Source organism: Medicago truncatula, chromosome 4, assembly GCF_003473485.1.
Source record: "Medicago truncatula cultivar Jemalong A17 chromosome 4, MtrunA17r5.0-ANR, whole genome shotgun sequence".
Lineage (NCBI taxonomy): Eukaryota > Viridiplantae > Streptophyta > Magnoliopsida > Fabales > Fabaceae > Medicago > Medicago truncatula.
Window position 1 is genome coordinate 41007234 of NC_053045.1, and position 25531 is coordinate 41032764.

General features: G+C 32.0%; 2 protein-coding genes, 1 long non-coding RNA gene, 1 other non-coding gene and 1 pseudogene across 5 annotated transcripts; all 5 read left to right on the forward strand.

Annotated features, from left to right (window-relative positions):
- The first annotated feature begins 1464 nt into the window (after nt 1–1464).
- Nucleotides 1465–4132, forward strand: LOC25493010 (uncharacterized). 2 transcript variants are annotated; one of them, XR_003011260.2, is made up of 4 exons: nt 1465–2223; nt 2664–2946; nt 3055–3332; nt 3715–4132. It is a non-coding gene; the product is annotated as an uncharacterized lncRNA (long non-coding RNA). The 2 variants fall into 2 exon arrangements; XR_003011259.2 differs by having other exon boundaries at nt 1465–2946.
- Nucleotides 4133–5925: 1793 nt separating this feature from the next.
- Nucleotides 5926–8073, forward strand: LOC25493011 (secoisolariciresinol dehydrogenase). Its single transcript, XM_039833092.1, has 2 exons — nt 5926–6148; nt 7100–8073. Exons 1-2 carry the CDS (start codon nt 6114–6116, stop codon nt 7887–7889), a joined length of 825 nt encoding a protein of 274 aa, XP_039689026.1. The 5' UTR covers nt 5926–6113; the 3' UTR covers nt 7890–8073.
- Nucleotides 8074–14696: 6623 nt separating this feature from the next.
- Nucleotides 14697–15750, forward strand: LOC120580282 (secoisolariciresinol dehydrogenase-like; annotated as a pseudogene).
- A 1007-nt stretch (nt 15751–16757) lies between these two features.
- On the forward strand, nt 16758–17765 carry LOC25499437 (secoisolariciresinol dehydrogenase). Its single transcript, XM_039833682.1, has 2 exons — nt 16758–16870; nt 16961–17765. Exons 1-2 carry the CDS (start codon nt 16851–16853, stop codon nt 17760–17762), a joined length of 822 nt encoding a protein of 273 aa, XP_039689616.1. The 5' UTR covers nt 16758–16850; the 3' UTR covers nt 17763–17765.
- Nucleotides 17766–25020: 7255 nt separating this feature from the next.
- Nucleotides 25021–25101, forward strand: TRNAL-AAG (transfer RNA leucine (anticodon AAG)). The gene has a single exon. It is a non-coding gene; the product is annotated as a tRNA-Leu (tRNA).
- The last annotated feature ends 430 nt before the right edge of the window (nt 25102–25531 follow it).

The following is a 25531-nucleotide window of genomic DNA, read 5'->3' on the forward strand; positions in this document are numbered from 1 at the left end:
TAGAGTAAATTATCCTCCTCTCCCCTCAAAGATGATTGAATTACACTTCTCTCCCCTCTTATGTTAAAATCTACACTTTACTCCCTTGAAAAGTAAAATTAATACTCCCCTCCCTTATAAGATGTTTGAATTACAACCCCCTCCCTTACTAATTAAATATGCATTAGATTTTAATCTATTTTAACATAAATAAATATTTTTATGATATATATTAATTTTGAACCACCATTTAAGAAAAATAAATTCATTTCTTTATAATTTAAATGCAAATGATAATGAAATTTAAATATTTTGCTATTGATTTTATAATTTAGAGTATAAAATTAACTTTTAAATAACCATGTTTTATTATCTTTAGTAATTTTTCACATATTTTAATTTTATTTTGGGTTGTTTCATATTTTATAATTGGGTTTAAAACTACATGTCAATGAAATTGTGAATAAAAAATAGCAAAAAAATATGTATTCAAATTTTGATTATATTTAAATAGACCCGCAATACTAGTTTTTTTCGAATTGTGTTAGATTGTTATTTTCTACTAGATTATTAGAAAAAAAAAATATATTGAGGGAGTAAAGTGTAGATTTTAACATGAGAGGGGAGGGGAATATAATTCAAGCATCTCTTAGGGGAGGGGAGTGAAATTTTTTCTAATATGTTTTGAATAAGAGGGGAAGGGAGTGTATATTTTAACATAAGAGGGGAGGGGAGTGTAATTCAAACAACTTTAAGGGGAGGGGAATGTAATTTACTCTTAATTAAATGTACTCCATTTATTATTATTATTATTATTATTATTATTATTTGTTATATTATTTATTATTATTAGAGAGATACTCTTTCCGTCCCATAATAATTGAGCCATTTGCAAAAAAAAAGTGTCCCAAAATAACTGAGTCATTTCACTTTTCAATACAATATTAATTACATTTTTTTTATAACTCTAATCAATACTATCATCACTTCCAATTCAATATATTCCACTTTGTATTTATGATAGTGGAGAATCTACCAATACTTAACAAAAGCACTTAAAACCATTTTTCTCTCTTCTTTGTTTATACATTTTTCTTAATAGGTGTGAAATGAGCTAATGGCTCAGTTAATTCGGGACGGAGGAGGGAGTAACACTTTTCCTTTTTAACCAAAAAAATTAGAGACATAACACATGGATTACAAGATATGTAGTAAAAATAGAGATAATAAAGTTTCTTTATTTAAAATAACATTGATCGGTGAAAACAAAATATTTAAGCCAAAATTTACAAAACAGTAAAAACAAAGAGGCAAAAAAGAGGCAATTTTTTTTCTTCAAAAAGTCTGAATCCAACATAAAAAAGGCAAGCCTAAATGAGTGGCTAATATATTTAATTAATTTTTTATTTTTATAAAATAAAAAAATCTAGAAAAGAAAGAAAAAAGATGAAGTTCTTCAATCTCATCTCAAACCCAGAAAAAACATTTTTTTCATCACCCTCCTCTTTATCATCTTCATTCACAAAATTAAACCAAAAGTTAAATGTATCCATCTATACTAACCTAAAAGGCTAAAGTCCAAAACGATGAAGAAAACTTTGAATCAAGAACAAAAATAGTGAAGAAGGGGATGGAGAGAGTTTGGTGTAGAAGAGTAAGAAGTTGATTTCTATCCAAAAACTTAACCCCAATTGTCCAGATGAGGCGGCATTCACAATTGTCCTGACAGCTTGTAGTCATTCAGGGCTCATTGATAAGGGTTGGAAATACTTCAACTCCATGGAGGAAAATTATGGCATTAGTCCTACACCTGATCACTTTGCATGTATGGTTGATCTTCTAGGCCGGTCTGGGCAATTAAGGGATGCTTATGAACTTATAAAATCAATGCATATAGAGCCTAATGCTGGTGCATGGGGTGCACTTATTGGAGCATGTAAACTACAGGGTGATACAGAGTTAGGAGAGATTGTTGCTAATCGACTTTTTGAACTCGAGCCTCAAAATGCTGCTAATTACGTGCTGCTGTCTAACATCTATGCTGCAGCTGGGCGATGGAAAGATGTTTCCCTTGTGAGAAGTAAGATGAAGGAAAGAGGAGTGTGCAAGATACCTGGTTGCAGTAAACTTTAGTACCATGCTGAGTTATTTGTGGTTCCATGTATGAAGTTCAGAATGTACAGAACATGGAGATCGGTATGAGTTCTTGTCCAGTTGATCTTGAAGCTCAGCAGTTATTCCATGGTAGGTAAATTGCAAATTAGTTGATGCTATACAAGTTTATTGCCGTTTTTCACTAACTGTCGCATATAATTTTAACATGAGAGGATCCATTCTCATTGAAGTTAAGTTATGCTTTCTTCTATGTTACTTAGGATTGAGGTTTTAATTTCATTTATGTCGTTTTTAGGGGTTGAACCTATCCTGCCTTCATAAGATGCCCTGTCATGAATACGTGCTTATGTGGCTAATGTGTATTGGTTGGGGTAAATTACCCACCATTCTTCCATGGGTACCCTAGTTGTCACTTAAAAATAATATTTCTTAAGTGAAGTTCAAAATAAGTAACTGAAGACCAGTTTTTTACATGTAACTCTTGCATATCCTAAGCACTCCATACCTTGAACCACACACTGTTTCAAATGTCTTTGCTGATTCTCTACGTTTTTGTGTTTCCTTTTAAGGTTTTCTTCCACCTCAGTTGGTGGTGTTTTACTGTTGCTTTTATTGCCTTGAGAGAGTCACCGCTATTGCTACAGTTGTTTATGAAGCTTCACTTGTAGCTAATTAAGACAGTGAAGCTAATGCCTTGTTTGGGCAGAAAGCGAGCCTTGACAATCAAATCACAAATTCATTGTCTTCTTGGATTACTGGTACCAATCCTTGTACATGGAAAGGATTCAATGTGATTAATCCCCGTCTATCATCACAATAAAGATCTCAAGTAGCATTGAAGCAGGTTGGCAGGTATTATTTAAATTTCTATTGTCACCATCTGTTTGAATAATATTTTTCTATGCTTCTTTCTATCATCATCTCCTTCTGATTACCTGTTTGTCTTTTCTGTTTTGGCAGCCCAGATTTATATGGTGGCGATAACATCAAACTATTCACTTATTAGACAATGGATTCTCAATTCGATTGCCCCGTTTTGTTCTTTCTTTTAATTCATTATAATAACTTGTTTAATTACTTTGATAGATTGATGCATATCAAGCAATGGGATGGTATAACCTCCCTTGCTCTGGCTTTATTCAAATTATCGATATAGGTCTGGGAGCAAGCATCTTCCCACTTTCTAACCATGCTTCTTCCCAATAGGGAGTATAACTTTAAGCATCCTGGTATGCGAGGTACACATTTTTTATCCTTTTATAATATTGTCTTTTGTTGTAAGACATCATGGAAAGAAATTTTGCCCCACACGTAATAAACACTAAAATTGTATCAATGAAATTGTTATGTACAAGCACACACACCATTTTTAATTGTAATATTTTGATATTGATTTTATTATTCTGTCTTTTTTATTTTTGCTTCCTTGTTTTTTTTCCTGATTATGATTGAATCATGTTTGCATCTTTTGATGACTTTTCTATTGTCTCTGTCTGTTGGCAATTCAGTATTTTTGTTCCTTCTATTGTCATGTACTCAAGCACACACACCATTTTTAATTGTTATATTTTTGATTTGAACATATTAATCAGTTCACCTTTATTTGATTTGCAACTGTAGCACCAAGAACATTTTGAGACCCACTCCCTGTAGATGGTTGAAGACTATGGAACCCACTTGAAGCCATGACACCACACAGTTAAGCTTGTCAAAGAGAAAAGAAGAAACAGAGTTGCAAGGAAGAGGAGTCAAGGGGAAGCCGTCACAGGGAGGCTACCACGCACGTAAGGAGGAAAACACCCCTCATGCAATTCATAACATTTTTCCAAAACACGTTATCCTTAACCGCCTTTTCCACAATGATCCCATCTTTACTCTTTGCAAGTTTACCGGACTTCCACTCTTTCAATGTGAACATAATAATAAGTGCTCTATAATTGTGATGCAAACACTCTAATATCAAGTAAGATGCTGCAAAACGAGTCATTGCAGGTTAAATCAAATAGTGTCTACAGTAAATTTGTGCAATAAAAGAATATGATCTTCTGTAAATGAATATTGTGATATTTTTTATCGCTAGCAATCATATCTTGTGGAAAGAAATCTTCTCAAAATTTTCCAACATTAGGTCGATTCAATGAGCTGCACATGGTGTCCAATACAACTTCTCCCACTTTTGCATCAACAATTACCCATCAACTTTGTAATTTGCTGCATTGTCCATAAAAATTGGGACAAGTTCTTCAACAACCTTAACAACAATATCATCTTAAAAACATTGTCGGCAGTTTTTGCTTATGATAGACGCATCAATAGATTTCTTAAAAATGGCTCGCTTGAGAGTATTCACCAAAAAGTTCAGTATAGTTCTTTAAGTATTGGTCCAACCGTCGGTCATTATGGTGTATTCTAATTTCTTCTTAACAACCCTATGATCTTACCGATCCTCATTGATTTTACCAACATAATAATTCAAATATTTCACTCTAATATCATGATTTGGTGGTGGCTTAAATCCTTGACCATGTTTAGCAACATATTTTACAGTATAACATTGTTGCAAGGCAGACTTGTTTTTTTTTTTAATCTCTTCTGATTCTTAAAGAACTCACATTTCAGCAGAGTTACACAACAGTTTTTTCCCACTGCAAACTTGCGATTTCAACCACACCGCGCACCTCTAGTAATCCTATCTGTATTGCAGTACAGAACCATGGCTGTTGTTTATAGGTTTTTATGATACAATGAGGCGAACGCCACGCGATCTTGACTACTTTGAAAGTACCCAGACCCTAGTTTTTCTAAAAATATTAATATCTTAACACAGAGATAGTAACCGTGCCAAAAAAATTGGAAATAATCATTGCACATTAATGCATTTTCAACGTGAATTATATCCATTTAATAGAAAATTAATGTGAGGGTCACAAGTTTTATTGCTGCAAACTAGAAAAAAGAAGTAAAAATTGAAATATTAGTGGTTTAAGGTTTCCTCGGCAGTTAATTGCCGAAGTTTTTCTTCGGCAGTTAACTGCAGCCGGTTTTCTATTTCCTCGACACTTAATTACCGAGTGGTATTTGAATAATTTACTTGTGTTTCTCAGCCAAACAACATGTATATACAACAATTTTCTAGATCTTTTAGTATCCTATTATAAATTTGTTAACCTCTACAAATTTGTTAACCTTTACAGTAATTTAAGCTTACTAGTCTCGTTAATTTTTTGCATGTTTAAATGTATTATTATAAACTAGATTGAAATATGATATAATATATAACGAAATTCTTTAAAAATTCATGTTAAATATCAAGAGAGAGAGATTAATCCCATTGATATAATAATTCGCCAGTCAATTTAACCTTAGATCACTTTACTTTTTAAAAATATTCATATGCAATAAACTTTTAAACAGACTAACAAATCATATCAAACTTTTAGAAGACGATATTCAAATCTAAAAAGTAAGCTTTTGACAAATTACAAACTAGATTAAACCTTACATTTTTTGACAAGTGAGGATTAGGCTTTTGTAAAGCCTAACTTAGCCTAAGTGCCTAACCTCACCCCTAGTTCATAAGATTCCAACTTAATTATTCTTGATCCATAATTGGAGCTAACTTCGGCGTATTACATTGAGTTGCCGGCTACAACGTGGATCAAGACACACACCCAAACAAATACTGTTGGAGTTTGTGATTTGATTATTAGTATTTTTTACATAAAATATTAGTACTACCTTTGTATTGGTACGTCTTTATTTTTTTTATTAAACTGGACTTCTTTGTTAATATATTGCATCATATGGATGAAACAAGAGATATGAAAAAGAGTGAATAATTTCTTAATATACGGACGGTTGTTTCCATACAAAGCAAGTGACTTTTGCCTCCCTATTGGTTGCTATTAGTTAAGCTCATTTTCACGTTCTAACATACTGTTCCTTTTGTGTCAAAAAAAAACATACTGTTCCTTTCCTCTCTCATTTTCTCAGATTTCTCTCTCTTTTTTATAGATATCATGGCAAGTTCGAGCCCTGCCGAAGTCAACAGAAGGTATGCTTTTTGTGTAAGATTCTAAGTGTCACATTTGAAATATTTGTTTGTTTCATATTATTTGCTATTTTAGAATACCAATAAAATGTTAGTTACTTTTTTCTTATATATTGTATTTCAACTCAAATAACTACTCCACTAAATATCAATAAGGATGATACTTTAGCTAATGAAGTTCATTTATTTTTTTGTCAAGTAATTCGGTTATTATAAATGTATCATTTAAGGTGAATAGGTGGATATTTGGAAGTTTGAACTCCGAGCGTTACATATCACAATGTTTTTAGTTTTCACCGGTCGATCGATATTCATGGGGACACTAATGAAAATCATTTTATCATAGAAATTAATGCCCTTAATCATTTTATCAATAAATAAGCATAACTTTAATGACACTTAATATGAGACAGAGAGGGAGGAATAACCATTTGGTATATATTGTTGTCTAGAGTCATAGGAATGAAATTGTGTTTAGAAGTATGGATTTTGACATTATTCATTCGTTGGATATATTGAAAATTTGATACTGGAAATGGTTATACTTATTGCTAAATCAGATGCCATGATTTTTAAAAAATTTATACCATATGTACAATAGGTTTTTCTTCACTCTAAAAATAGGATAACGAAAATCATTAAAATTCAAAAGTTGAATTACGGACTAAAATTTGATACAAAAGTAAAATTAGTCTGAGTTTGACGTCTAACAGATTTAATATTTTTCCGCCACTAGTTCAATTTTTTCTAGTAATATTTGTTTTATTGTTTAGTGTTTCCTGATTCTTTTTTTCTTTTTGAAGGGTTCCAATGTTTATTGATTCTTGTATTGTTATAAAAAATCAAATAATAATAATAAGATTTTGCATTTAGATTAATCTAAAATAGACATCAACACTCAATAACATGAATTGTGTATGAATCTAGGTCTAACAACTCTTTTCTTCTATGCAGACTAGAAGGAAAAGTGGCGTTGATAACCGGTGGAGCTAGTGGAATTGGCAAACGCACTGCAGAAATTTTTGTCCAACAAGGAGCCAAAGTAGTGATCGCCGACATCCAAGATGAACTTGGACATTCGGTTGCTCAAACCATAGGATCATCAACATGTACATATGTACATTGTGATGTCACTGATGAGAGCCAAATAAAAAATGCCGTGGACACAACCGTACAAACATATGGAAAACTCAACATTATGTTCAACAATGCTGGCATTGGTGGACCTAACAACTCTCGGATCATTGACAACGATAAAGCAGATTTTGAACGTGTATTAAGCGTCAACGTGACAGGTGTTTTCCTCGGCATCAAGCACGCAGCACAAGCCATGATCCCAGCTCGCACCGGTAGCATTATAAGTACTTCTAGCATAAGCTCTTATGTTGGTGGTGCTGCCTCACATGCTTATTGTAGTGCAAAGCATGCTGTGGTTGGTTTAACTAAAAATGCAGCAGTTGAACTTGGACAATTTGGGATTAGAGTTAATTGTGTGTCTCCTTATGCTCTTGCAACTCCTTTGGCAACACAATTTGTTGGATGTAATGATGGTGAGCTTGAAACTACCATGAACATGTTGGCTAACCTTAAGGGTGTAACTTTGAAAACTGAAGATGTGGCAAATGCAGTACTTTATTTTGCTAGTGACGATTCGAGGTATGTGAGTGGCCATAATTTGCTCATAGATGGAGGATTCAGCATTGTTAATCCATCCTTTCACATGTTTCAGTATTCAGATTCTTGATCTTGTTTACTACCATGAAACAATAATAATTATGAAGTTAGAATAAGGGATCATCTTGGCTTTGGTTGTAATATTGTACTGTTTCTACAAATGTATGTTTAGGATTCTTCTGTAACTTATGCTTGGGCTTGTACTTATGAGTCTTTGAGACCATCGAATTACTTTTCTATTCAAGGTGTTGGAACTTGTGTTGGGGTCTGCTGCAATAACTTGATCATTAAGAAGATGCTGAAGATGAATATGATGAAGTGTGCACATAAATTAGAGTAAATTACACTCTCCTCCCCTCAAAGATGCTTGAATTACACTTCCCTCTCCTCTTATGTTAAAATATACACTCTCCTTCCTTGAAAAGTTAAATTTATACTCCCCTCCCCTATAAGAAGCTTGAATTACAACCCCCTCACTGAATAATTATATTTTGATTACACTTTAATCTATTTTAACATAGATAATATTTTTATAATATATATTAATATTGAATCACCATTTAAAAAATATAAATTTGTTTCTTTATAATCTAAATGTCAATGACATTAAATTTAAATATTTTGTTATTAATTTTATAATTTAGAGTATAAAATTCACTTTTAAATAACCATATTTAATCGACTTTAGTAATTTTTCCCATATTTTAATTTTATTTTGGGTTGTTTCATATTTTATAATAGGGAAGGAGAAGGAGAAGGAGTGGAGGGAGAATGAGTGGAGACGAAGATTTTATGGATGCCGAGGTCGTGAAGGGAGATGTGAACGTTGGAGATGGCGGGGAGGAGGTTGTTGATGGATTCAGGGTAAACGTCGACACAGATGGTGGTGATTTTGGCGCGTGGAAGAGAAGGAAAGAGAGGAAAGAAGAACGGGTGAGAAGAAGAGAGGGAAGAAACAAGTCAAGGGCACTAAGGGCATTTTTGTCCATTCAAGTAAAAAATATAAGTCAGCAACCACTTACCCCAATTAACATCGGACACGTCAGCTAATCACTGCCACCTCAGTAAGATTATTATCTGATGGACTAAATTTTAAAGTGACAAAATATCAGCATTAACCAATTCAGGGATCATTTTTTAAATGATTCCTATTTGCAAGGACTAAACACTACAAGTAAATAATGGTTAAAATAGTAGTTATGAGCTGATGGACTTTCTATATTGGGTTATTATTTACTGCTTTAAAAGAACTTCTTTCTACTAGTTACTTTTACAATTACATTATATAAATTTGAGTTCACATGATATAGGAACCCATTGGTGGATGCGTGTTCTATCCATTTTTAACCATATCAATTTGTTTCTTTTTTATAAAGGAATGTGGATTGATCTCACTATTCTACATATCAGAAATGATTGTTTGGTTAAGCTTGCTATTAATTTGTTTCTTTTTTATAAATGAATGTGAATTGATTTAACTCTTCTGCATATCAGAAATGATTGTTATATTAAGCCTTGCTATGTTTTGTTGTAAACAGTTAAATGTTTTTTTCTTTCTCCAAATTAGAAGAATGGATGAAACTCATCTCTTGTTTGATAATTTTTTTTTTAGATCTGAAAAAGAAAAAAATCAGACGCACTACTCGAGACATTTGCAATATGATAGGTTTTCTTGGTTTTGATTTCGATTTCATGTATGTTATGTTTACATTCTTTTTAAAAATAATAATTAATAACCTATGTATTTTTTCCTTCATTTCAGCTATCTGATGAGTTATTCGTGCAACATGCTGATTACCAGGAGAGATATCAACATTGGCGCGGAGCATAGTATTGCCTGACCCAACCCAGCCATGGAAGTTGGTGTATCTTTGTTGGTGTGATTGTGTGTTGAATTACATGCTTAGACTGAATTTCGTTTATATTGCTTTGCTTATGTTGAAATATTAGATTGGTTGATATATATTGCTTGTGTTGGTGTAGCTTTGCTGTTGTGTTGAATTTCATGCTTATACAGAATTTCGCTCATATTACTTTGCTTATGTTGCAATATTAGACTGATTTGCTTATATTGGTCGATAGATATTGATGTTTATATTGAAAATATTTCAAAAGTTAGGACAGGTCCAATCAAATTTTACATTTTAGACAAAAAAAAAATGAATGTTTTGTTCCTTAGAATATGATCGAGGAGATACACATACTGTGGTTTTTTTTTTTTTTAAATGTTAAATAAAGTTTGCATTGAATAAACATCAAATACAAGTTTTCATAAAAAATATCATTGCTTGATCAAAATAACATCTTAAAATTTTAAGTAAATTACTCTCCCATCTCCTCAAAGATGCTTGAATTACACTTTCCTTCCCTCTTATGTTAAAATATACACACTCCTCCGTTGAAAAGTAAAATTTATACTCCCCTCCCCTATAAGATGCTTGAATTACAACCCCCTCCCTAAATAATTAAATATTGATTACACTTTAATCTATTTTAACATAGATAAATATTTTTATAATATATATTAATATTGACTCACCATTTAAAAAATAAAAATTTGTTTCTTTATTAATTTGGGTTGTTTCATATTTTATAATAGGGTTTAAAACTATATGTTAATGAGATTGTGAATAAAAAAAAAAAAGAGAAAGATATGTATTTAAAATTTGATTATATTAAAATAAAATGAACCCGCACTACTATTTTTCTTTGAGGTGCGTTAGATTATTTTTTTGCTAGATTATTAGAAATTTTAAAAAAAAAATTATTGAGGGACTAAAGAGTGGATTTTAACTTAAGAGGGGAGGGGAATGTAATTCAAGCTTCTCTCAAGGGAGGGGAGGGAAATGTTTTCTAATATGTTTTGAATAAGAGGGGAGGAAAGTGTATATTTTAACATAAGAGAGGAGGGGAGTGTAATTCAAGCATCTTTGAGGGAATGAGAGTGTAATTTACTCTAAAAATTATTATATACGTGACATATAAATTTAATATAATATTTTTATAAAGCTAATATAATATTGTAAATAGGTTAATAATGTAAAATATGACTTAATTATAAAGATAAAGTATACTCAATAACCAAAATAAAATGTTTTGCTCAACTTAACATCAAAATACAAAATAAACTTGTCAAATTATAAGTTTCATAAGTTTCTAAACAATCCCTTAATGTTGTTGATGTTCTACGTCGAATTTTAACATCATAACTGATGTAATTTACTAATAAAATAATATAGCATTTCAAAATTTTGCACGCGGTTAATTTAAATAGTTATTTGATAGATAATAGATACATAATAGATAAATATAATGGAGGTTAAAATTTACAATCAATTTGTATTTCTAACATATATAATATTCATTCACTCTCATATGAGATGCTTTCATTCACTCTCACATGAGATGCTTGACTCAAAGAGTCATATTTAATTGATGAAAAATGAAAGGATATCCATGCAAGATGCATTAGTTCATGGAAGTAGTTGATTGTGTTGTTTGTGATTGAAATACATGACTTCAATTAAAAGTCATGCTTACTTAATGATAATGATAGAAAATTAATTGCGTATGATATATCTAATACATTCAAGATTAATTTTTTTAATTAAAATATATGATAGATTATTATATTTTTTATAGTTTTTAATTAATAAATCATGCTTTCAACGAAGTCTGATATGTTGCTAAATTTCTCGTCATTGTTATTTGATTCAAACAAGTTGAGAATCATTTTACAATACTAACTTTTGTAATTGCTATATTTCTTAACGTGATTTAAGTTACTTACTTTTTAGATCATTCAATAAAAAAAAAAGGTTGTTTATTAGGATTGATGTTTGGTCAATTTAGAGAAAAATAATTTGTATTAATCATCCGTTTAAAAAAATTGTATTAATCATAGTTTTAAAAATTGGACCATTGTCGATTCGGTAAGGTGACTGAGTCACTGGTTCACCGAGCCATTGGTTGAATCGCTTGACTGAACCAGATTAAACTGAATAACTCGTATATAAAACTCGGTCTCTATAAAAATGCGTGCGTGTATTAAACTGAGTTGGATCATATTGAACTAAATCGCTCATCTCAAAAAATAAAAATAAAAAACTCATAAAACCTTGTCAAAACTCATCAAAATTAACAATAATATGTGCATTGTATACCAATTTGGAGTTGGCTTAGTGGTTGACTTGGGATCTTGGAGTTTGCTCCTCTTGAAGTCTCAGGTTCGATTCCCTCTGGTGTCAATTTCGGTGGGCTAAGTCCATACAAAGCTTGCTCTGACTTTAAATGGATACCGAGTTTTCAAAAAAAAAAAATATGAGCATCGTATACCTACACAAAATCATACCATATTTAATTAAATATTAATATTTATTTCAATTTTGATGCATTTATTTAGAAAGATACAATTATATTTAAAGAATGTATTTTAACTATATATATATATATAATAATAATAATAATAAATTAGAAACATTAAAATTATAGTATAATTTATAATAAGAGTTAAGTCAACAAATTGACTCATGTGAGCAATGACCTAGTGGTTGTGTTGTCATGGTGGAATTTTTTTTTATCAAAAAATAAAGTAAAGTAAATGACAACTTTTTTTTCCTAAAAAAAACCTTTTTTTATAAAAAAAAATTGAACAAGCATATACATTTACATATAGTCAAAAAAGAATTGAAGCATGCTTAAAAATAAAAAGCGTTAGTGTACCAAAAAAAAATGGCATACGTGAATAATGGAATACACCGTGATAGATTATTATATTTTTATAGTTTTTTATAGATTATATTTTTATACGTGAATTGAAGCATGCTCTCAAATTGTATGTTTTATGTATAATTGATGAAAAGTAAAATTGTTCACGAAACAACTTGTGGGGTATTGGTTAAAGGTGATGCCTATGCCTTGGTGTTGGTTGCATGTTCAAGTTCCTCTCAAATTTTTAGATTTTTTTGAAAAATAGTTAGAAGCACGGTGAAAGGGTGGCATTGACTCTCGGTCGGTTAGCACAAACCGTCGGGTCACTGATTTTTATTGGGTTCGGTCGGTTTTCACCGATTTAACTACATAACCGATCCATTAAGCAGTTTGAACCGGTTACTCCATCAGTTTTTATTTGGATTGGTTTGACCGACCGAGTTCGGTTTTTAAAACTATATTGATTTAGTCGCAGAGTATTACAAGAAATTTCAAGACCATATTGCTCTAGTGCATAGTTTGTGGACTATCTCTTCCTACTCTTAATAGTACTGCATGAATAATAAGTGAAATGTATTTTTTTGCATAATGTGTACATGCTTATGGTACATGGTGTGTAGAATAACTATATTATTGTTAATGTTTGGGGCATGGTTTCTGGACTAACTCTTCTTGCTCTTAATTGTAGTGCATAAACACTATCACAAACATATCATTACAGCACAAACATGTGGAATATTAATGGACAAAAATAAAGAGCATGAAGGTAAGTAAGAAATTTGAAAATAAAATGATATGTGTTTGCATACATTCATGTAGAAGTGAGTTGAATTATAAACTTATGTGTGAAAATCAATTCTAGAATCAAAAGTTACAAATCTTAGAGTGTGTTTAGATGGAGGAATGTTTTGAGGGAATGTATTGTTTTAAGGAAATTCAAATACTTTGGGGTGAATTCCATTGTTTGGATAATAATTTAAAGCATTTTCAAAATGATGGAAATTTATGAAGTATTTTGTTCAAGTTAAATTTCGAGAATTTCAAATGACACCTAAAAGCTAAGAATTTCAAATTTCTTCATTGTTGTTATTTTTCATATTTTGCATTTTGGTCCTTAAATTTTCCAAAAATTTCAAATTGACCCCAAAAAATTTCCAAATAATTGCAAATTGGTCCCTCATTTTTTCGAAAATTATAATTTGACCCCTAATTTCAATTTTAAGGGTACTTTAGCTAATGAAGTTTTTTTTTTTGCCAAGTAATATGTTGATTAGAAATTTATTCCATAAGTGATAAATAAGGGAAGATTTTAAGATTCGAACTTCGATCCTTGCATATCACAATGTTAATCCGAACCATTATGTTCATCATAGGGATGCCAATGAAGTTCATTTTATCATAGACATTAATGCACTCAATCATTTTATCAAGAGATATGCATAACTTTAACAACACTTGATATGAGACAGAGGAAATAGAAAACACCGTGGTTTAGTTTCAACCGAATAAAACTTCAAACTTAGTATAATTTGGTATATTTGTATTTAGAAATATGGATTTTGATATTATTCATTCGTTGGATATATTGGAAATTTGATACAGGAAATGGTTATGCTTATTGCAAAATCAGATGTAATGTCGTCGTGAGTTTAGCTCAGTTGGTAAGGACAATGCATAAATATGCAAGGTCTAGGGTTCAAACCCCGGCCACCAAAAAAAAAAAAAAAAAAAACAGATGCAATAATTTTATTTTTTAAAATTTTGATACCATATGCTCTAAAAATAGCATAACTAAAATCATTAAAATTTTAAAGTTGAATTACACGCTAAAATTTGATAAAAAAAAAAAAAAAAAGATAAAAAAAGTGAAATTAGTCTGAGTTTGACGTCTCTAACCAATTTTATATTTTTCCGACTAATTCAATTATTTCTCGTAATATTTGTTTAGTTATTCATGATTTTTTTTAAGGGTTTCATGATTCTTGTATCGTTATAAAAAAAATTAAATAATAATAAGATTCTTCATTTAGATTAATCTAAAATAGACATCAACACTCAATAACATGAATTGTGTAGGAATTTAGGCCTTACGACTCTTTTCTTCTATGCAGACTTGAAGGAAAAGTGGTGTTGATAACCGGTGGAGCTAGTTGAATTGGCAAGCGTACTGCATAAATTTTTGCCCAACAACAAGCCAAAGTAGTGATCACCGACATCTAAGATGAACTTGGACATTCGGTTGCTCAAACCATCGGATCATCAACATGTACATATGTACATTGTGATGTCACTGATGAGAGCCAAATAAAAAATGTCGTGGACCCAACCGTACAAACATATGGAAAACTCGACATTATGTTCAACAATGCTGGCATTGGTGGACCTAACAACTCTCGAATCATTGACAACGATAAAGCAGATTTTGAACGTGTATTAAGCGTCAACGTGACAAGTGTTTTTCTCGGCATCAAGCACGCAGCACAAGCCATGATCCCAGCTCGCACCGGTAGCATTATAAGTACTTCTAGCATAAGCTCTTATGTTGGTGGTGCTGCCTCACATGCTTATTATAGTGCAAAGCATGCTGTGGTTGGTTTAACTAAAAATGCAGTAGTTGAACTTGGACAATTTGGGATTAGAGTTAATTGTGTGTCTCCTTATGCTCTTGCAACTCCTTTAGCAACACAATTTGTTGGATGTAATGATGGTGAGCTTGAAACTACCATGAACATGTTGGCTAACCTTAAGGGTGTGACTTTGAAAACTGATGATGTGGCAAATGCCGCACTTTATTTTGCTAGTGACGATTCGAGGTATGTGAGTGGCCATAATTTGCTCATAGATGGAGGATTCAGCATTGTTAATCCATCCTTTCACATGTTTCAGTATTCAGATTCTTGATCTTGTTTACTACCACGAAGCAATAATAGTTATGAAGAAGTTAGAATAAGGGATCATCTTGGCTTTGATTGCAATATTGTACTGTTGCTACAAATGTTTAGGATTCTTGTGTAACTTATGTCTGGGCTTGTACCTACAAGTCTTTGAGACTATCGAATTACTTTTCTATTTAGGGTCAATCCCAGCTGCAAGTGACTTCTTTTATATAAATCATTTAGACCTCTATTTAGGTATGGCAAATGTGCGGGCTAGGGGCAGATTTTGCCTCCCTCACTCCCACCCCCGATTTCTCAAAAAAAAGTAAAAGAAGCGAAATTAAGCTGAGAACAACAAGCAAACGAATTCCCCTGATCTAAATGTAGGTCCGTCGAAAACAGTTGAATAACAAGCAGACGAATTCCCCTAATCTAAATGTAGGTCCGTCGAGTAGACAATAATTGAATGCGAGACAACCGAGTCTTTCTCAAATCAACAGAGGTAAGTAAAAGGAAGATCACCTTCAGAACCCCAAGAATGGCAGTGAGATATTGAGCTTCCTTCGGGAAGTCATAAACCAAAGATGAATTTCCATTTGTGAGGACTAATGTGCTTGACCAGAGGTATCTTCATAAAGATTGAGCAAAGACATAATAGCTTCCAAATTTCTTATACTTCCTTGACAGAAAATCATAACAAAGGGTCATCCTGCCTAACACCTCTCTAACAATTTAAAACACCAACATTTTTACCATTCATTACGAAAGAAAGTTTACCAGAATGAATAATAGTGAAAATCCAAGAACAAAAATGACTAAATCAAAGCTCAATAAGAAAACTCCAATCTAGGGTGTAAAAATATTTGGATATATCAATCTCGATAGCAACATACCCTCCAAAGTTCTTTTGATCCAACATGTTTATAACCTCAGAAAGCAAGTATGTGATAAATAGTGGTGTTGAATGATTCGGGTTCTCTCCGATTATTTAAATAAAGGTAAGCTCAATTTGAAAAGAGAAAGACAAAAATAATTTAGTGTATTAAATATTTTTTAATTTTTAATGTCTTCAAAATTTGCTTAAATATATTTGTATTTTATCTTTTCAAATAAACCATCTAATCATTTTGAGAAATTAACAGGATACAGACATGTTAGCTGAATTTGGGAACACTTGAAATTAGAAGACGATGAAGAATGACGGTTTGCCTAAGTTTCTCCTGAAAATAATTTCGGTTAGTAGCACTAATTCTGTTGTACAGTTGACTAATTGGTATCTGTCATTTATCAGTTGTTAATTGTTATAATGAATATCAACCACTTAAAATTTTGTCAGTTTGGGGATATTTGCTCATTAAATTATCTACTTATAAATTGAAGTTCCTCTGTAGTATATTATAGAGTAGTAAATTGAATTCTCTATAGTTGAGAGCAAATCCTCTTCCATGGCTTCAATTGCCAAAAGGTATATTATAGAGTAGTTCTTTAAACTTTATATTTGTATGAATCAAATCTGAAATAATTAATAGTATTAGTAAATTGAATATTTGCGCAGGCTTGAAGGTAAAGTAGCAATAATCACTGGAGGTGCTAGTGGCATTGGTGCAGCTACTGCTAAACTATTTGTTCAACATGGTGCTAAAGTTATCATTGCAGATATTCAAGACGAATTAGGCCAATCTCTTTGCAAAAATCTTGGCACAAAGAACATTCTTTGTGTTCACTGCGATGTAACTATTGAATCAGACATCAAAACCGTGGTTGATATCGCAGTTTCAAATTATGGTAAGCTTGACATCATGTTTAACAATGCTGGTATCTCCGATGACAAAAATAGAGAAATATTGAATTATGATAGTGAAGCTTTCAAAAGGGTATTTGATGTTAATGTTTATGGAGCTTTCTTGGGTGCTAAGCATGCTGCTAGGGTAATGATCCCACAAAAGAAAGGGGTTATTCTTTTTACTGCAAGTGTTGCTACAAAAATTGCTGGTGAAACAACACATGCTTATACTTGTTCAAAGCATGCATTGGTAGGGCTTACAAAGAATTTGTGTGTAGAATTAGGAAAATATGGGATTAGAGTTAATTGTATCTCACCTCCGGCTCTTCCTACTCCAATTCTAATGAACTCATTGAAGTTGAACAAGAATGAAGTGGAGCAAGTTTTGTCCTCAGCTGGTGTGTTAAAAGAGGTTGTTCCTAAAGTTGAGGATATAGCTGAGGCAGCACTTTATTTGAGTAGTGATGAGTCCAAGCTTGTTAATGGAGTCAACTTTGTTTTGGATGGAGGTTATAGCACCACCAATATGTCATGCTTTTTAGCATTCAAAAGTTTGATGAAAATGGATAAATAAATTATTAATATGAAAATTTTCAATTCATTTACAAAAGAAAAAGAATATGTAATCATATATGAATATCTATATATCTTGTGTTTCTATATCATGAAATAAATATCTCCGGTAGAATCACCACCATCCAAAAATTATATATAGCAAGCCAACCAAGTATTGAACAAGAGTTGTTTTGGAAGAAGAAGAATTGAACAAGATAACAAGCACATCAAATTATCAACAAAACGGGCTAATTTTTCTCATCAACGATTATGATTCTTCATATATAAAAAATTAAACATGAATAAAAGTAACCAGACAACAAATTATGTTGCTAATTGATAAACCACTTCACCAATAAGACTAATCGAGTGCAATAGCCCCATTTATTTACTTCTCGGTGATTACTAAGACATCTTTATTATGATAATTAGATGGTTAAGACAGAAAAGACCAATAGTTGATGGATGTTAAGACATAGCCCCATTTATTTACTTCTCGGTGATTACTAAGGCATCTTTATTATGATAATTAGATGGTGTTATCATGGTTTTTGGGTGCCAAGCCATTAATTGGACTTGAACCTTTTGACCGTTGATATCTCTCTTTTTTCTTGGGAAGGGTAAAATTGAGAAAAACCCTTAGATTCTAAGTTCGGGGGTCGTTTTCGCTACGGGAAGGTGTTAGGCACCCGGAGCGATTATGGTACTCCATAAGAGCCGCTCTCCTAAGTTTATTTCTACGCTTTAGTTTTATTGCTTATTTGTAAAAAGAAGGTATGATTAGTGAAGAATGGGGGTGAGAAGAAGTAGAATTTGATTTTTATTTCGGCTTGGAGGGGTTAAAGTCCCTTGCCTACGTACCGTTTTACGGGATCAAAACCGGCGTAGTTCTTGCTCAAAAAATAGTTTTTGTTTTTGTTGGTTGATTTTAAGTTTGAAAAGAGATTTTGAAGAATAGAGATGAGAGGCCTCAAGGGCATGAGATTTGGAAAAAAGTGAGGTGGAGTTAGCTTTTTCAAAATGAAGTCCAAGTATAGTTAAAATTTATTAGAAATTTTACTTAAGAAAATAAAAGAGAAATAAGGAGTTTTGACTCCTATCTTATTTTCAAAAAGGTTTTCAAGTGAGGTTATTTGCATGTTTTGGAAAAAGTTGGATTTTCTCTAAGTGTTTAAACCTAAGCGTTTATCTAACCATGCAATCCTAGCCATAAATCTACACATACAATCCTAGGCATACATCTAGGGTGAGTGTGTGCGTGCCGGTGCGTCATAGTGTCCATAGTCCATATTACAAAAATTGCCTAAATACATTCTATGGCCCCTTTGCCAAGCTACAAACCAATGATAACAAATTACACCACCAAATGAATTAAAACTTGCAAAAGTAAATGCTAAGCTAAAGAAGGTGGAGGAGATAGTGAAATGCTATGAGTGAAGTCACATAAGGAACAAAATGTTAGTGAAACAAGGAAAAATATAATGGGAATGATAAAAAATGCACCAAATGAATATGCAATAAAAAGGGGTAAAAATATGGGAATTTATCAATCACAATATGTAAAAATGCATCAAGAACATATATGGAATTTTAATGAGCAAAAATTAAAGAACAAAGTAAAGGAAATAAATGCAAAAATAAGCAAATAAATTCTAATACTTAGAGGAAAAATTAAAATGATGGGGAAACATTTTTAGAAAATTTTTTAGAAGCATAAAACACCAAGAAAGTGTAAAAAAGGTATTTAAAACACAATTAAAAAAAACTCAGCAGGATTTAATCTGGACCGTTGGATGAATCCAGAGGTCCAGATCAAGCTCTCAAAATCACATCACAGCCATTTGATCAAAGATCAAAGGGTCCAGAAAAAAGCATAAAAGATAGTGTAAAATGCAGGAAGCACAGTGACCGTTAGATCAAAGATCTAACGGTTCAAACAGAAGATATACCAAATTCCACACAAAAAGTCATGCACAGGATTCAAAATCAAACACACAGCAGCCATCAGATCTTGGAACAATCCAGATCTGATGGTTCACAGAGCGAGGGAACACAACAAGAGCACGCACGCGCGCGCGTGGGATCGGAGGGAGTATAAAAAGGATTTTCTTCACAAAAAAATCACAAAACCTTTTCTTCTTCTCTCTCTAAGTTAAACTTAGAGAGAGAAGCTCTCCCTTCTCTCTAAAACACGGCGGCCGGAGCTGATGGTGGTGGTGATTCCGGCGCGGCGGCCGGCCGGTTTCCGGTGGCGGCGCCACCGCGCCGGAAAATTCAAACTACTTTTTTTTTCAAAATTTTTACATCAAAAGTTCCGTCACCACCTCCTCTACACAAATCCGGTGCTAGTTTTAAAAAGGGGTGAGAGATTCGTCGTAGATCTACACTTGAACTTTCGGAATTTTTTCACTCTTTTTGTAAAAAAGCTTACGGATCTAGATATCCTTTTCGCTCTAGAGTCCGAATCCGGCCTCAAAATTTCAAAAATCCGAACGTACAAGCTTAGATCTACAAATCTTGATTCGTAACAAACTTTTCACATGTGTATATGCGCGAAAACGAGGGAAAAAAGTGTTACCGTCGTCGTGAAACGGAGGAAAAATCCGAGCCTCCTCTTCTCTCCGCCGCGCGCGCGCGTTATGCTCCGGTGGTGCCGCTTTTGCTCGAAAATCCGGTACGGATTTGGTGTTGGTGTGATGATTCGCGGTGGTTTTGAATGATTCCGGTTCGGATTTGTTGATTTTGTGATGATTTGAGTTGGTTTTGAGTGAATCCGGTTCGGATTTGTTGATTTTGTGAAGATTTGTTCTTGGTGTTCTTGGAGAATTTTTGGTGATTTTCTGTTTTGGATCTAACTGATTTTGGAGAGAGAAAGAAATTTCTGTTTTTGTGATGTGACTGATTCTTTTTTTTTTTATTTGGATCTGACACATCTATTTATAGCCTGCCATGTGTATTTGTGGGCCAATGAGAAAATGCCATCTGGACTGGGACTGAAGTGTGCGAAAATTCTGGACAAAAATGCCCCTGGGACCTTTTCTGCAAAAAAAATAATAAAAAAGGACTGGACAGCAATTAAAAATGGACAAAAAATAAAAATTAAAAAGTTTTGGACTAAATTGTGATTTAAAAATAAAATTGAACTAAAAAAAGTAATTTTGACAAACGTAAAGTGAAACTAAAATTAAAATCAACAAAAGGACTAAAACGAACCAATTACAAAAATGAGGTATTTTAAAATACCTCTCTGCCGAAATTTTGACAGGAAAAGACCAAAATGCCCCTAGGGACTAAACTGACTCAGACTGACTCAGATGCAATTTTTTTGAAATGATTTTTAAACAAAGACTCAACAATAATTCGTACAGACAAGTTGAAAAGACTCAGAGGCAAACACAGGGACTAAAATGGGTTCCACTGCAGGAAATGATCAAAATACCCTTCTGTATGACTTTTTGCAAATTTTGAAATAAACTGTAGAAAAAGCAATGTAACGATCCAGAGACACTTTTGAATGACTTACAAGACAAGTAAAGACATTTTGAAAAGTTTTATGCAAGGAAAACATAAGTAAAATTGTGATTGAAAATACAGCGAGGCAGAGACAATTTGAACTGTGCAGTTGAAATTTGATAATTGACAAAGTTTGAAATGAAATTGGGCCCAGTATTTTTAGGTCCAAAAACAGGGTATAACAGATGGTTAAGACAGAAAAGACCAATTGTGTCGCTAATGGTTAAGACAGAAAAGACTAAGTATAAACTAAAGTGAGTAGACAGTAAATTATAAAAGAACAAAAAAACATAATTTAACATTGGAATCACTCGTGATTTATTATACGTGACATATAATATCAATCATTGATATTCAAATTTTTTCTTCCACTATTATCTGGTTGTACCTTTTCCGAGTACTTCTTATACTCTTTTTTTGTTGTTGAAGAAAATAAGTTTATAGCATTTCATCACTTAAAATATACTCAATGCAATCTCCACTCAAACTTGGAAATTAGCTAAAAATGTGCATACCTTAACTAAAAGTATGCTCTGATACATATGCAAACACCTACTTTGTTAATGAATAAAAGGAAGCGTTAATATTGCTTTTCACACGACCCACCGCCGGTTTTTTTAAAAGCCAATCCAAAAGAGTTGAAATGGACTATTTTCTTTATATACAACAATATAGATAAGAGTCCGTTGTAACAAAATAAAATAAAATAAGAGTCCGTTAAAATAATAATGAATAATTTTTTTTCAGTTTATATTTCAGATGATCTTGATATTTATTTTTAAAGGAAGACAGATTTAACATAACACAGATTTAACATAACTCTCATTTTAGTGGGAAAAAAAAACATAACTCTCATATTACAAGAGGGTACATCCGCACATTTTAGTGGAACACTATATTTTATTTTGAAGAATGAAGGAGGAAGGAATGTTGGGGAGAAAAAGTGGATTGAAGATCCAGTTTTCATCATTTGGAACAAATATAAATGGTGAAAGAAATTCTTTGTGCGCACAAATGAACTGAAAAAAGCGAGATAATGACACAAATTTTGGTCAAAAAGAAGAAAGTTCCCCTAACATTGGCAACGTCTCCCGTACGCAAGGTGAATGGGTCTCGCACGGTACTTGATCTTTGGAGAATCAATGGCAGCCATAGGATTTATTATAAACTAATGAGTGGTTCTGATTGAAAGCCAAAGTTACCTGTTAAGTTTTATATTGTGGGCCCTAATTATTATATACAATTGGTTACTAATAAAAACTAGAATTTTCAATAACAAATACAATGAAGGGTGTTTTGGGAAATGTTGCAAAAACATTTGCAATCCTTCTCAACGTGAACCATGGTGAGTTGACTCAAATTAGCAACCAAAATCATCTCTTTCCTTTCTCAGAGATATTGAATCTCTACCCCTTCATGTTACTTTGTCCAAACTTTCAAAATTAACAACCAAACTTAACCTCACCATCACCCTCTAAATCCAAATTATTCTCCTTCAATCTCGTTCTTCTTCACCCATGTTCCATTTGAGATTGTTTCAAATCTTAGTTTTTTCATTTCTGCGTTTCTTTAGATCAGTGTTTTTTTATTTGTTCTTTCCTTCCTTAGTCGACTACAGCTAGATGCTGGATCGAAAAAATAAAGATGTAAATTTGTTTTTATTTTAAAGAACCCTAAAAAATAAAATATGTGATTGGACTGTGGATTTGTAAAATAAGCTTGTGCTTGCTTCATGCCTTTCAATTCCGATCAAAACTATGAAAAAAATCGTTGAATTTCATTGAGTAACAAGTGAGATCCGATCGGGTCGGAACGTGGGGCAAAAAACCCGTTTTACAGTATACGGGCGAAGAAGATGAGATTAGAAAAAAAATGACCACAGCATGGATTGAACAGGGGGCCAAATGCTCAACAAACCATAACATAACGAACTGCACTACACATTCAATTGTTTAAATTTAGGATTTTCATTCTATATAATGAATATTAACTATTTTGAATTGTGAGGAAATAATAAATGATTTAATTCATTTAATTTTGGGTTTCTAAGTAAAGCAAGTCTTACCTAGACACAAAGCTAAATACAATTTATATGAGCACACATACATCAAGGATAAAATTAAAAAAAATGATGTTAAATAATCCGACAAACTATCCCTACGTAAACCTAGTCAACTAGGAACTTCATTTGTACGACGACTGAAACGAGGCTAGGTCACAAACGACAAAAAAAAATATTCTATCAAACCGTTGAATATGCCCATAATAGATTAAGAAGGATATAGGCACTGAAATTTCTCTAATCGGAAACTCAAAAATAAGTTGATTTGACGAACTATCCCCTCATAAACCTAGTCAACTTATGAACTACACTTATCCGGCGACTGAAACGTGATTAGAATTTGAACGACAACAAATACAATCTATCAGACCGTTGAATATGACCTTAATAGACTAAGAAGGAGATAAGAACTGGAATTTTTAATATCGAATTCCCGGAGATAAGTCGATGTGACAAACTATCCCCTTAAAAACCTAGTCGATGTGACACTTGCACCGCTGATTCTCTGTTGTGTCACTCATCAATATCCTATGTCTCTCTTCATCTTCATTTAAATTATCACGGCTTGACTATACAAAACCTGCCAAACTTGCCATGATTTGACTTTTTCTTCACTCATCAATAGTATTTTTTTTAGTCTATATAAAATTTGATATTGTTTTTACTTTTTTAAAATTGGCACATTAAATAGCATTAATTAGATTAAATTTAAAACATTTCACCAATATGATTTTAACAAGAGTCAAAAACTATTTAATAAATCTTTATCACTGCACTTGAGAAGCACATGTAATATACCAACATATTATTTATTTTATGTTTTTTATTACTTTTCATAACGATCGTGACTCACCGTGTTTTGTGTGTTTGAATTTCATATGATAAAGGTAAAATATTATTTGATGAGTGTTCTTGTTGTTTAAGTTTTTTTCTGGGTTTGTATGAAGGTTTTATGAAGATTTGATGAAGAAGATGAATATATATTCAAGTCAATGCGAAGATGACACATGTACAACAGTTAACGTTTTTTTATTAAACCTAACGATTTTTTATTAAACCTAACGGAAGAGACTAAAACGTGTAACGAAAATATATGTAAAGTACTCAAACGGACTTTTTATTACTTATGGGACCAAAGCGACACTTAAAAAAATTAAGGGACGAAAATAGAAATTGAGCCTAAATTTTATTAGTAATATTTTTCAATTTTTAATGTGATATTTAGACAATTTCTTTTTTGCAGTTACAAAGTCAAACTCTTACCACTGAAATAAATACGATTTATTTTATTCTATTCGTGTGTAGTCATTAAAATATTCGATTGTTTAAAATGACCTTCTCAGTCCTAAAAGGATATTGAAACCGGAATTTATCAGATCGGGTTCCCGGAGGTAAGTCGATCGGACGAACTATCCCCTTAAAAACTAGTTAACTTAGGAACTAATTTACTCTGAGGACCGAAACGTGTCTAGAATTTGAACGGAAATAAATACAATCTAAAAAAAAAAAAAATGATGTTTGTTGTTAGGAAATATATAAAAACAAATAGTGTGCAATTAAAATTTGCAAAAGTAAAAGTAATTGTCACTATTGTCATAATTCAATATTATTTTTCTATTTTAAGGTTTAACAATTGGTAAAAAGAATTATATTAAATTTTATTTTCAACATATATTAGTAAGTTAAGTAATTTATGCATGATGTTGAGATGGCCGAGTTGGTCTAAGGCGCCAGATTAAGGTTCTGGTCCGAAAGGGCGTGGGTTCAAATCCCACTCTCAACAAAAAAAGTGATATATATATTTGTTTTTTTATCATTTTATTAAAAAAATCTTAATTTTTATTTCACTATCTCTCACAAATTTAAAAGCCTCAATATAAGATTGGGGACTTCTATGGTACACCCGTAAATTACGGTGTACCGGTACTCTCGCTTACAATTTTTATAAATTAACTATCATTTTTTTATGAAGAAAATAGGTGTTTGTTGACATATATATTTTAGAAAATATTATTTTATACGAAAAAAAAACATCATTTCATTTTTTATAAAAATCATACTAATTTTTTACATTTTATTGTAAAAAATACACAAAATTCTCTATTATGAGTAATAAGAATTCAGAAAAATCAAATTTTATTGCGTTGACATTTTTGGTAAATAAGATTTAGTTATTATAATTATAGGTGATAGAAAATAATTTTTTCCTACAA